The sequence below is a fragment of the Halichoerus grypus genome, chromosome 6 (assembly GCF_964656455.1).
Source record: "Halichoerus grypus chromosome 6, mHalGry1.hap1.1, whole genome shotgun sequence".
Taxonomy (NCBI): domain Eukaryota; kingdom Metazoa; phylum Chordata; class Mammalia; order Carnivora; family Phocidae; genus Halichoerus; species Halichoerus grypus.
The window spans coordinates 23,216,168-23,230,475 of record NC_135717.1 but is presented as its reverse complement, the minus strand read 5'-3'; the positions used below and the strand labels follow the sequence as shown (position 1 = coordinate 23,230,475).

At 40.0% G+C, this 14,308-nt stretch overlaps 1 protein-coding gene across 1 annotated transcript in view; it reads left to right on the top strand.

Moving 5' to 3' along the window:
* The first annotated feature begins 366 nt into the window (after positions 1-366).
* Positions 367-14,308, top strand: part of LOC118549012 (phospholipid-transporting ATPase ABCA3-like) — a 143,361-nt gene continuing 129,419 nt past the window's right edge. The window contains exons 1-2 of the mRNA XM_078074025.1: positions 367-405; positions 11,408-11,672. Coding sequence (XP_077930151.1) covers positions 367-405; positions 11,408-11,672 — 304 coding nt within the window. The remainder of the gene's footprint in view (positions 406-11,407; positions 11,673-14,308) is intronic.

Sequence of the window (14,308 nt, the reverse complement as noted above, 5' to 3'; positions counted from 1 at the left end):
GGTTAGCCATAAGAAAGTACAGAGAATGCTCAAGAATACACTATGGCTGAGAGAAATTACCCAAGGAAGAAACAAACTTGGAAGAGGACTCCTCCCCAAGGCTGGGATTCAGATCATCTTGGAGAAGGTAAAGTTGGTGCGAAGTTCCTTGGCCTTGGGTCGAGGCTGTTCCACACCTGCTGAGCAAGCAGGAAATGCCCCATGGGGTACAGGCTGCCTAGGCTGGCCAACAGGGAACCGGCTGGATCTAGCAAGCGGGAAACTTTTCTGTGATTGTTGGCAGGCTGGTGCTAGGAAGGGGCACCTGCGAGAGTCACTGAGCATCCACGGTTAATGAGCGTGGGGGTGTAGGGTGAATGCCGCGAAATGTCCTCCACACCTGCTGCTGGCAGCAGCAAGGTGATAGTAAGAAAAATCAAGAGAAAACACCCGAACCTGGACCAGCAGCCCTTGGTCCTGCAGGGTCCATCCAGCACGCTCTCCTGACAAAGCTTAACCTGACAGTTCAAGAGCCCAGCTCCATTTAGCCCTGCGAGGCCAGAACCCGATACCTGGTCCAGTAGGGAAGAGGTTTGCCCTCTGATAGAATCCAGAACCTGGGCTTCCAACCACTAAGCTGCAGTGGAGGTGCGTATCGGCTGGGGCGGAGGTCCGCCAAGAGAAGCGACCATCAGTGAACTGGAGCAGCATGAGAGAGGTCCGGGGCTGAGGCCCACTGAGTGGCTGGCGGCTCAGGGCAGCGGTGCAGAGGACGCAGTGGGGGTCTCCACGCGCTGAGCGCCCACGGGCAGAGGCGGCGCATGCCACCGGGGCGAGGCGCGTGGACGGCGCGCCCTAGGCCGGGTCGCCGCGCGTCTGGGGCTTTGGCCCCCGGAGCAGGGTTGCGGGCCCCTGTGCCTGCGCCTCTGCAAGTTATCTGTTGACCCCGCAGACCGTGGAGCGCGGCGGCCGCTGAATCTCCTCCCACTTCCTGCCACCAGCTACTGGCCCGCTGAGGGTGACCACGACACATGAGGGAGAGGGGAGCCAGCGACAGATGGAGGATGGTCGTCGGGTCGTCCAGTGGGGTGCAGAGGCAAAGAGCCTGGGAGCAAGGGAACGGGCCCGAGGCAGGGCCCTCAGGGCGGTGGGGCCTCGGGCAGTACGCGAGGGAAGAGTTCAGTGAGGCCTCACGCTCTGAGGTGTCCCGGGGCCGGGTGGGGCCTGGGCGCGTGCGCGCATGCGCGAGGAAGGGGCGCGAGGTGGCGGGTCCGCTCCCGCGCTCAGCGGCGGGGCGGTTGGGGAAGCCGTTGGGAGGAGGCAGCGCGCCGCGGGTGACGCGTGTCCCTCACAGGTGGAGGTGGAGGTGTGGCCGTGGCGGTTACGAGGCCTGAGCGGTGAGTGTGGGACCTCCGCGCCCCGGTGTCTTCTCCCCAGATTCCCCCGGGGAGGCGGAGGGTGCTCCCTGGACTGCCCCCCGGAGGCCGGAGGCCGGAGGCCGACCCGCCGGCCGCCCTCTGAGCGCCGAGCCCGAAAGTGCGAACCCCGCACAAGACACACTGGAACCGTCCACAGCCCTCTCTGCTCCCTCCAAAACGATACCCAAACCCCCTGGACGTGATATACATATTATAATATTACCTGTACCTCACTGTCGACTGTCAGGGGCCGCCACACCCAGTGTTGACCGTCCGTCCGGTGTTTTGCGTGTCCCTCGCTGGACCTCACTGCCATCCTTTTCCTCTCCGGGTCCCCCTGCTCTGGGGAATGCATCCAGGGCTTCCGAGGGAGGAGAAAGTGCCCTCCCCCTCAAAAACACCAAAACAAGCACCGGAAGTAAAGGACCCTTCTCGGGACCCCGAAACACACACAGCAGCTAACGAGAGCAAATTAAACAAACTTTTATTTGGGCTGTGCCAAGTATTTGAAAGCCAGGGCTCTGGAGGCACGTGTTGTGGGTCTAGGCCTGCGGAGTCCAGAATTTATTTGCTCTGTGACTGTCCCAGTCAGCTGGGGCTGCCGTAACAGAATACCGTAGGCTGGGTGACTTAAAAACAACCAATGTGTTTCTCACAGTTCTGGAGGCTGGGAAGTCTCCGATCAAAGCTCCATGCAGATTCAGCGTGTGGTGAGAGCCTGATTTCTGATTCACAGACAGGCATCTTCTCAACGTGTCCTTCACATGGTGGAGGGAGCAAGGGAGCTCTCTGGGGCCTGTGTCATAAGGGCACTAATCCCATTCATCAGGGCTCCATCCTCATGACCTCATCACATGCTGCGTGTCCCTCATGGTGATACCATCACATTGGGGTTAGGATTTTAACATACGAATTTGGGGAGAAGAGGAGGACACCGACATTCAGATTATAGCAATGACCTAATGTAAATTGCTTGATTTCACTAAGCCTCAGTATCCTCCTGTAAAAGAAGCTGGATACTATTTGTACCCATCTCTGAGGGTGATTAGAATATTTCAACTGACAGGAGGTAGTAAACGTTCAAGAAATAGAAGGGTTGTGGAAGTTAAGTGCTGCAGGAAGCTCCAGTGTCTTTGTTCTCCTCTGCCAAAGTGGAAATTGCACTGAACTAGGTTAAACAGGCAAGGAAGACTTTATGCAAGGCTCTAGGAGCTGGGAAGACAGGCCAGAACTCAGTCTGAGCTCAGTTCTGCTGAGACAAAGGATGGGAGGGTGTTTGAGGGCTGAGTGAGACAGTGGGAATGTGCTGGAGGACTGTAGAGGGGAGGTTGACCAGTAGAACACCTTGAGTAACTTCCTGAAGCTTGCTCAGTGGTTCTCTGTGATTAGGCCGTGTGTGTTTGCTGTCGGTGCCTGTTAGAAGCTAGCTCCTACCCTCCCACAGAGACTGGGAATAGGGGTGCTATCTTCCTTGAGGATTACATTTCAAAGGATGACTCCCAGGCCCTTCAGAAAGAGAGTTTGGGGTTGTAAAACAGAAAAGAGGCTTGTAAAAAGAGTTATATATGTTTTAAACAGAGAAAGGATGTTTAATTAAAGGTTTTCTAAAGCAGATGCCCAGAGAAAAGGGTGGTCAGGACCTAGAACCAGGGAGAGCCAAATGTATAGTATTAGTCCAGCTCAGAGGAACATTCAAGCCATCTTGGTCCCCTCATTTTATGCAAAGTAGGCAGAAGATTTAAAAGGAAAGATACCTCTGTTTTAGCAGAATTAAGAAAGCTGCTGTGTTTCATTCAGAACAGCTCAGTGCTTTTCAGAAAAGGAAATAAACTGTAGTGAGTCTAAGTCTCATTCTAAGACTTTAGGACTGTAAGCAGTGTAATGACTTAATTTTCAGTAACTCCATTTAATTGTTTTTTGAGAGCCCACACATCAATAGGTTGCCCTAAAATTTTTTAGACACACCAGGTTCATGTCCCTTCAACGTCCTCCTCCTTTCCCTCCCACCTCAGTGTTGCATCCAAGTTTGGGATGGACAGGAGTGGCAGTGCATTTAGTATTTAGGGTATTAAAAGTTCAGAAATAGTAGAGGTAAAACCAATGAATCACTGAAGTAGTAATTACTAAAAGTTTTGTGCATACACCAAAAAGACAGTTCATGAACTATGAGCACTCAAAGCAAAACATGGAATGATTGGATTAATTGTCATAAAGCAGCTTATAGTGTGAGAAGGCAGTGACTGTTTACTCTTCATAGTGATTTGTTATGGTATTAGAATATCTTAAACGGTAAGAAACGGCTAGTGGTTATCATAACAATTTTGGGAAACAGTTTTAAGTTTTGCATATGATTTCCAGAGGCATAAGCAAGAAGTGAGTGAGGTTCAGTTAGCCTAGCTAAATTAAGCTTTGTATGTTTAAACTGGTTTTGTCTGCTCAGGGAATTTCCAAGGCTGGTCTCTGATTGTTTTTCATTTTAACAAGGGACAGGATATGGAGGGTAAGGTGGTTTCCTCACTAGGCTCTTTTGGAGTCAGACCTCTTCTGCCCTAAGATTCTTCCATATCTATCTGGGGAATAGTGAAGGAGGTGGGTTGACAGGACACTGGGAAACTGCTTTTCCTCTTTGTGCATAACTTCATATCTGTTGTTTTACCCTAGAAAGGATAAAGGGAAAGAACTGGCCTCTGTCTTTTTAGGCTTAGGTGTTGTTCTCTAGTCCTTGGAGCAAGAGAAAAAAGTTCTTGGACCATTAGGTATTTTGTTGTCTTTGGTGCAATTGTAAATTGTTGAGAGTTTTTTGATTACTGATTCACTTTCATTGCTGGCAATTGGTTCAAATTGGTTCTGTTTTTTTCTTAATTCAGTTTGGGAGGTTATATGTTTTTAGGTATTTATCCCTTTCTTTTAGGTTGTCCAGTTTGTTGACATATAATTTTTCTTAATATTTTCTTATAATTCTTATTTTTGTAGTGTCGGTTGTTCTTTCTCTCTTATTTGTAATTTTATTTATTTGGGCCCTTTTTCTTGTCTTATTGTTAAGTCTGGCTAGATGTTTATCAATTTTGTAGACAAATTAAACTAGATGGATACCTAGATACCTAGAAATAAACCTAATCAAAGAGGTGAAAGACCTGCACTCTGAAAACTGTAAGACACTAATGATAGAATTGAAGAGAACACAAAGAAATGAAAAGACATTCCATGCTCATGGATTGGAAGAACAACTATTGTTAAAATGTCCATACTACCAAAAGCAATCTACAGATTTAATAAAATCCGTATCAAAATACCAACAGGATTTTTCACAACTAGACCAAAAAGCCCAAACAGCCAAAGCTGTTTTGAAAAAGAAAAAGCAAAGCTGGAGATACCACAATTCCAGACTTCAAGTTATGTTGCAAAGCTATCATGAAACAGTATGGTAGTGGCACAAAAATAGACACATAGAACAATGGAACAGAATAGAAAACCCAGAAAGAAACCCACCACTATATGGTGAATTCATCTTTGAAAAAGGAGGGAAGACTATCCAATGGGAAAAAGACAGTCTCTTCAACAAATGTTGTTGGAAAAACTGGTCAGCTACATGTAAAAGAATGAAACTGGAACATGGTCTTTCACCACACACAAAAATAAATTCAAAATCGAATAAAGACCTAAACGTGAGACCTGAAACCATAAATATCCTAGAAGAGAGCACAGACAGTAAGGTCTCTAACATTGGCTGCCAACAACATTTTTATAGGTATGTCTCCTGAGGCAAGGGAAATAAAAGCAAAAATAAACTATTGGGACTACATCAAAATATAAAGCTTCTGCACAGTGAAGGAAACAATAAAACTAAAAGGTAATTTATGGAATGGGAGAGCATATTTGCAAATATCAAATCCAATAAAGGGTTAATATCCAAAATATATAAAGATCTGACACAACTCAACACCCAAAAAAGAAATAATCCAATTGAAAAATGGGCAGAAGACATGAACAGACATTTCTCCAGAGAAGACATCTAGTTTGCCAACAGACACATGAAAAGATGCTCAACGTCACTCATCATCAGGGAAATGCAAATCAAAACTATGATGAGATATCACCTCACACCTGTCAGAATGGCTAAAATCAACCACACAAGAAACAAGAGGTATTAGTGAGGATGTGGAGAAAGGGGAATCCTCTTGCACTGTTAGTGGGAATGTAAACTGGTGCAGCCACACTGGAAACAGTATGGAGGTGACTCAGAAAGTTAAAAATAGAACTATCCTTTGATCCATCAATTGCACTACTAAGTATTTACCCAAAGGGCACAAGAGTACTAATTCAAAGGGATACATGTACCCTGATGTTTACAACAGCATTATCTACAATAGCCAAACTATAGAAAGAGCCAAAATGTTCATCAACTGATGAATGGATAAAGAAGTGGTACGTACACACACACACACACACACACACACACACACACACACACAGGTATATTACTCAGCCATAAAAAAGAATGAAATCTAGCCATTTGCAATGATATGGTTGGAGCTAGAGAGTATTATGCTAAGTAAAATAAGTCAGAAAAAGACAAATACCATATCTACTTGAGAGAGAGCGAGAGAGCGGGTGGGGGGTGAGGAGCAGAGGGAAAGGGACAAGTAGACTCCGTGCTGAGCCCAACACAGGGCTCAATTCTCAGGATCCTGAGATCATGACTCGAGCCAAAACCAAGAGTTGGATGCTCAACTGACTGAGCCACCCAGGCGCCCCCACTCATATGTGAAATTTAAGAACGAACAAGCAAAGGGGAAAAGAGGCAAACCAAGAAACAGACTCTTAACTATAGAGAACAAACTGAGGGTTACTGGAGGGGAGGTGGATGGGGGGGATGGGTTAAATAGGTGATAGGGATTAAGGAGTGCAATTGTTGTGATGATCACTGGGTGTTGTATACAACTGTTGAATCACTATTGTACACCTGAAACTAGTATTACACTGTATCTTAACTAACAGGAATTTAAATTAAAACTTAAAAAAAAACTTAAAAAAGTAAAAATGGAATTATCATAATGACCCAGTAATTCCACTATTGGGTATTTATTCAAAGAAAATGAAAACATTAATTTGGAAAGATATATGCACCCATGTTTACTGCAGCATTATTTGCCATAGCCAACTTATGGGAGCACTCCAAGTGTCCATTGATAGATGAAAGGATAAAGAAGATGTGAGATATATGTATATATATATATGATGGAATATTACTCAGCCGTAGAAAAGAATGAAAATCTGGCCATTTGCAGTGACATGGATAGAGCTAGAGAGTATAATGCTAAGTGAAGTCAGTCAGAGAAGACAAATACCATATGATTTCACTCATATGTGGAATTTAAGAAACAAATGAATAAAGAAAAAAAGAGATAAACTAAAAAAGACTCTTGACTATAGGGAACTAACTGGTGGTTACCAGAGGGGAGAGGGGTGAAAAGATAATGGGGATTAAGAGCACACTTATCATAATGAGCACTGAGTAATGTATACAATTGCTGAATCACTATATTGTACACCTGAAACTAATATAACACTATGTTAATTGAACTGGAATTTAAAAAATAAATAACAATTAAAAAAAGAAACTGCTGAGGCTTTCCAAGGTATGTGTATCATTTTGTACTTCCACCAGTAATTGATGAGACTTTTTGCTTTGCATCTTCTCAAATGTTATGTGTTGTCTTTTTAGTGTGTATGTTGAGGTATCTCATTTTGGTTTTATTTGTACTTCACTGATGACTTACGATGTTGAGAAGTTTTTCCTGTGCTTTTTTGTTAATATTTTACTTTTTTTAAGAGCAGTTTTAGGTTCACAGCGAAACTGAGGAAAGGTGTAGCAATTTCCCATATACCCACAACCCGCATGCATGTGTAGCTTCCCTCACACCACTCCCTCACCAGGGTGTAATGTTTGTTAAAATTGATGAATCTTACACCTACACATCATTATCATCCAAAGTCCATGGTTTACATTAGGGTTCACTTTTGCTGTTATACATTCTATGGGTTGGTTGTATATAATGACATGTATCCACTGGTATAGTGTCTATATAGAATAATTTCACTTCCCTAAAAATTCTTTGGGCTCCATCTATTCATTCCTGTTCCCTCCACCCCCAAGCCCTAGGAACCACTGATCTTTTTATCCTGTGTCTATAGTGTTGCTTTTTCTTGAATGTCATATAGTTGGAATCATACAGTATGTAGCCTTTCCAGATTGGCTTCTTTCATTTAGCATTATGCATTTAAGGTTTTTCCATGTCTTTTCATGGCTTGATACCTCATTTCTTTTTAGCACTGAATAATATTCTGTTGTCTGGGTATACTACAGTATATTTATCCATTCATCTACTGAAAGATATCTTGATTGCTCATAAGTTTTGTAAATTATGAGTAAAGCTGCTATAAGCATCCCTGTGAAAGTTTTTGTATGGACATATGTTTTTCAACTCCTTTGTGTAAATACCAAGGACTGTAATTGCTGGACTGTATGGTAAGAGTATGTTGAGTTTTGTAGAAAACTGCCAAATTCTCTTCCATTCCAAAGTGGTTACGTATTTAACATTCCCACTAGCAATGAATGAGAGTTTCTCTTGCTCTATATACTTTTCACATTTGGTATCATTAGTGCTACAGATTTTGGTTCTGATAGATGTGTAGTGGTATCTCATTGTTATTTTAATTTGCATTTACTGAATGATAAATGATATGGAACATTTTTTTCATATGCTTTTTTTAAATTTTTATTTTATTTTATTATGTTAGTCCCCATACAGTACATCATTAGGTTTTTTTTCAATCACTTTTTTTTATTGTTATGTTAATCCCCATACATTACATCATTAGTTTTAGATGTAGTGTTCCATGATTCATTGTTTGTGCATAACACCCAGTGCTCCATGCAGAACGTGCCCTCCTCAATACCCATCACCAGGCTAACCCATCCTCCATCCCCCTCCCCTCTAGAACCCTCAGTTTGTTTCTCAGAGTCCATAGTCTCTCATGGTTCATCTCCCTTCATATGCTTGTCATCTGTATGCCTTCTATGGTGAGCTGTATGTTAAGGACTTTGGTCCATTTTAAAATCAGTTTTCTGTGCTTTTTGGCAATATATACATCTTCCCCTCTCCAGATTTAATATATATAATTGACATAAAACATTGTATAAGTCTAAGGTGTACAGTGTGATGATTTGACATATGTTTATATTGTAAATGATTACCACAATAAACTTAGTTAACACATCACCTCACATAGTTACAGTTTTTTGTGTGTTGTGAGAATTTTTAGATTTATTCCCTCAGCAACTTTCAAATATATAATACAATATTATGAACTATAGTCAGTATGCTGTACATTACATCCCCAGAATTTACTCATTTTATAACTGGAAGTTTGTACTTTTTGACCATTTTCACCTATTTCCCTCATTCCCATCCCTTGTCTAAGCACTCACCAATCTAAATTCTACTTTTTCAGATTCCACATATAAGTGAGATCATACAGTATTTGTATTTCTGTCTCTTATTTTACTTACCCTAATGCCCTCAAGTATTATCCATATAGTTGATATCATTATTGTATTTCCTTTTTATGGCTGAATCATATTCCATTGCATATACATGCCGTATTTTCTCTTTTTTTGAAGATAGAGTGTTTTTACATATCATATTTTCTTTATCCGTTCATCTGTTGATGGACACTTAGGTTGTTTCCATGGCTTTTGTGAATATTGCTGCAATGAACATGGCAGTACAGATGTGTTTCTGAGATAGTGATTTCATTTCCTTTGGATAAATACCCAGAAGTGGACTTGTAGTGTCGTATGGTAGATCTATTTTTAATTATTTGAGAAATTTTCATACTGCATTCCATAGTGGCTGAACCAGTTTGCTTCCTTTCATGGATGGGGTCATAGGATAGGCTCCATGGCCATAGGGCTCATTAGCTTTGGATCTGAATCAGATAGAACTGCCCACTGGGCTCTCTGGCCAGATGGGGCCACCCACACAGGTCAGCCTGGTTCTGGGGTTTTCATAACGGTGTCTTGTCTATGGATAGTTACTAGCTGGTCTTCTTGAAGGAAGAATGATGTTGAGAATGACTTAGGTCACCATCTAGATGTCTCATATTTTTTTAAATGTCTTTCTAAAGTCTTTCCAATTTTTAAAAATTTGGGTTGTCATATTTTTATTATTGGCTTGTGGCAATGCTTTATATATTCTGGATATAAGTCTTTTATTAGGTAAATGTGTTAGAAATGTTTTATTCCCTTCTGCGGCTTTCCTTCTTATTTTCATGATGGTATTTTTTGATTAGCAGAAATTTAAATTTTGATGAAGCCCTTTTTTATGGCTTGTAATTTTTTCATTCACTTTAGGAAATTTCTGTGTGTCCAAGGCCACAAAGATATTCTCCTATCTATTTTCTTGTATTTTATGGTTTAGCTTTTATGCTTAGGTCTAGGAGACCTTCTTCCTCCAACCTTTGAGATCCTAATCTAATGTCCTTTTGTGGAATTTCTAAACGTTCTATGTTTTTTGCCTTGAAAATGGTAAGCATAGTTATTTTAAATTTTGGTCGAGATAACTCCACCCCAGATGTAAGGAGTACCAGATATTACATGCAGAAAAATTGGAGGAATAGCTAACTCTCCAGGATTTTTTTTTTTTCAGAGAGGATTTATTTTCTTATATTAGGCACCTGTAGGCATTTGTAATATGGGATACCTTCATCTGGTATCAAAGATTGAAATTTGAAATTGGCCTGCAGTTCCTGGGAAGGCCAGTCTCCTTCACTATCATCATTATTTATAAGGTAAGGTCCTAAAATAATGTCTCCCCTTCCAGGCCCTGAATTTTAGCTCTCTCCCTGGTAGCTGCAAGAATTTAAGTCAAGTTTTCAAGATCACACAGATAGTGGTAGAGCTGGGAATCAGCCTAGACGGTTCAACTTCAGCTCCTGGGTTATTAATAGCCTGCCATGACACGCACACCATGAAGGAAGGGTTTTATTTGTTATGTTTCCCATTATACACCTACACTTAACATATCACTTAATAGATATTCAGCAAATATTCGTGAAATATAAGAATGAATCTGTTCCCATTAGCAATGTTATTAATGGAGGTACTTTCAATCTTGCTAATTGTGGAGTGGCATTTTGGGATTATAGCTGTGATGTGATTTTACATACCATTTTGTCTTTTTGCTGCTGCTGCTGCTTTTTTTGTATTATTTCTTAATTAGTATTTTGGTAAAGGTACTGGTCAAATTTACCTGGAAACTTGCATCAGTAACTTACTGATCTTTGTTTTGTGCTTGAAGTTTTATAAATATTAGAAACTCAGAAGATACTGAGTAAGGATGTAGGATAAAAAGCTTCTCAAATATTTCAAATGCTTATTGTTTCTTTTTGTCATCCTCTAAGCTTGATTAGAAAAGGAAGCAATTCAAATTTAAGTAATTTATTTGTCTAAAATTTACATTTTGTTATATAATCTTAATTTCTTTTTGTAAAATCTTTACTCCCTCCATAGAGTTGAAGAATGGATTTCTTATGGTTTTACAAATTTATGGGTCTTCTGTGGAAGAATTTTATTTTAAAGGTAAGTTGAGCTATCTATAGGATTTTTGCAACAGCCAAGAGACCACAATGGGACAATTCTTACAGCCTGATCACTGCATTTCAGTTTATATTGTTGTATTTTTCTCAGTTCTAGGGCTGGGGGTATCTCTTCCAAATATGAAGAGTCTTCACAGAGTGGAATAATAGCAGAATGACATGTAGAAAGGAGAGAAAAAAATGGTTCAGGAAACTAATGCTATATTATAGAGTGAAGCTGTTCTTTTTTTTGCCATCTGTGTATTTTCTTTTAAGAAGTGTCTGTTAATATAAAACATTTAGGCATTTGCAGATGTAATGGACTCATACGACACTTACCATAATCTTTTTTTTTTTTTTCTATCTCCTAGAGACGGCGATTAGTGGCGTTATTTGTGGAATTCATCCTAACATTGCTATTTGCTAGTACACTTTTGTTAACACGCAAATTTTTGATTATAAAGAAGTCTGGGCCTTTCAATTACTCTCTTCAGCCTGTTGATGAGTTGCCTGCATTCCTTGGAACGGCCATCACTTTTCCTGGTCATTGGGAACTGGCTTTCGTGCCTTCCAAAAGTGTTGTGGTAAAGGGCATCATTGAACTCGTGAAAAGGGATTTACATTATAATTTCTCAGGTTAGAAATTAAAGTTTTTTGAAAAAAATGTATTATTAAATTGGGTTTCAGTGAAGACACTTGTATAACCTTTTAACTGGGCATTAATTTCCCAAGTAAAACATTGTAGGATATATCCTCATAACCAGATAGTAACTTCCTAGGTATAATATTATACACTTTGTTATACTTGAGAGTTAAATTCATATAAAATATTTTCTCCTAGAGCCCAAAACAAATAGTAATATTTAAAAATTAGATAATCAGTTTATATTATTTTAGGTTACTATCCAATTCTGTGATACCGTCTTTCTTGTTTCTGGTTGTGCTTCTTAAACCTGGGTAAGTATGACCCCAGGGCTACGATGGTGTGCCAAAGGAACACAGAGGCACAGCATAAGCATGAGCCCTCATTCTAGACGCGCGCTCAGTGGTCAGTTATTTCAAACTTTGTTCATATAAAAATGTTACAGAAGACATATGAATGTCTTAGAGAAGACTCAAGCTACATACAGTTACCTTAAAAGCCCCCCAGTGAGCTTCCCCTCATATTCTCAGTTTCTCTCCTCTTTCTCCCAGGGAGAAATGCTATCAGAAGTTTGGTGAGCATCCCTCTAGTGCTGCCCCTTCCTTTAAACACATAAGTGTACTCAGTAATATATTTTTTCAACTTTTTGTTGTCTCTCAAGAATTTGAGGGTCCTTGAGAGTAGATGCCATCTCAAAACATAACTTATTAAAAAAAAACAGTGAAGCAGAAGATTGCAAAATTCCCAATAATTTTTAAAGTATATAACCACAAATATCCCAACAAATGTAGTCCTGGAAGCCACTTTGGGTTACCCAAAATATTTCGTAATTTCCATTCTGATATCTTATTTGATGTGTGGGATTCTTAGAAATATATTACTTTACTTCAACACATTTGGAATTTGTTGTTCTCTTTCTGTTTTTTTTATTTCTATTTTAATTTCCTTGAATCAGAGTATATTCTAGGATTTCAGTTCTTTGAAATTTTGAGAATTTTTTATGCCCATCTTAAGGTATATTTTGAAAAATGTACCATGTACATTTGTAAAGACTGTGTATTCTGGAGGTTTTGCTTATAGTGTTGTATAAATGCCACCCAGGTGAAGTTGTCGAGTTGGTGAATCATAGTGCTTTTCAAATATGTATTCTTACTATTTTTGTTTGCTTATTCTCTCAGTTATTGAGAGAGATACTACATTTTCAGTTAGGTGTTGTTAGTATTAAATAGGTTATGTGTGTGTGTGTGTGTGTATGTATGTTAAAATTTCTTTTTGCTTATATATTTTGAAACTTAGGTCATGTGATCTTTCTGTTGAATTGTTTTTAAAAGTATTTCTCTGTTCTGGAATTTCCATTTGTCCTGTTTTTAATAGATTTCAGGTCTCTAGAGAAATGTTCTAGCTTTATTAACCCTATTAATCGCAGTTACTTTGAAGTCCCTGCCAGAAAGTTCTGATATCTAGATTACTTGTGTATATTTTTTTCTCTTCAGTTATTGAGTTCTGTTTTATAGCATATTTTGTATATTTTTATTGAATGACAGATGTTGTGGATGAAAAATATTAGAGGCTCTTGAGGATACTTTTTTATCCAAAGAGGGTTAAGTTTTCTTCTGGATGGTTGTTTAAATACTGACAGAGTGACTTGATTCCATCGAAATCTGGTTTTGGGCTTTGTAAGGAGTGCTGTATTTCAGTTTTGTCTTTACTCCTGCAGCTTATCCCTTGTCTAGGGTGTCGTCTGGAAGCTGGAATATTTATGAAGGCTCCTCTACCTTTGTGGGGCTTGAACTCTATTCTCTGGTTCATCAACATTGCCTACCTGCTGAAATCCCTGCTCAGCAATGTAGCCTGCCACCTGCTGTTATCTTCTTGGTTTCATGGTCTGAACTTAGGCATCCTCAGTGAAGGGGTTGACTGGTGACTTCAGGGGAATTTACAAGCTGATTTTTCACTTCTCTGCTATTTTATTCTCTTTGCAAGTTTGTCTCTCAAGTTCCAACCATTTTGGCAGCCTCAACTCTCACCTCTTTTCTTCAGCTCAGTAAGTCTGCAGCTTTCTGCAAATGCTTTCAGGGAAAATACCAGGGTGAATATGGCCCTCACCCTGTGCATCTCCTTTTTTCAAGGTATGTAAGTTCATAATTATTCATTGCAGCATTATTTATGAGGTATAGAAGCAACCAACACATCTATCAACAGATGGATGCATAGAGAAAATGTAATTATTCAGCCACAAAAAGGAAGGAAATCCTGTCATTTGTAACAGTATGTTGGTTTGGAGGTCATTATGCTAAATGAAATAAGCTGGACACAGAAAGACCAATGCGGTATTATATTACTTATATGTGTGTTATCTTAAAATGTTGAGCTCACAGAAGCAGAGTAGAATCATGGTTTCAGAAAAAAAAATAATCATGGTTGCATGGTTTCTGGACGTGAGGGTAGGTGGAGAAAATGGGGAGATGTTGGTCAAGTCTTATGAACTTTCAGTTATAAAGATAAATAAGTCCTGGCAATCTAATGTACATGGTGACTATAGTTAACAATACTGTATAGTGTATATGAAATTTATTCAGAGAGTAGATCTTGTGTTTTCCTCACAAAAAAGGACGGTAACTGTAAGGCA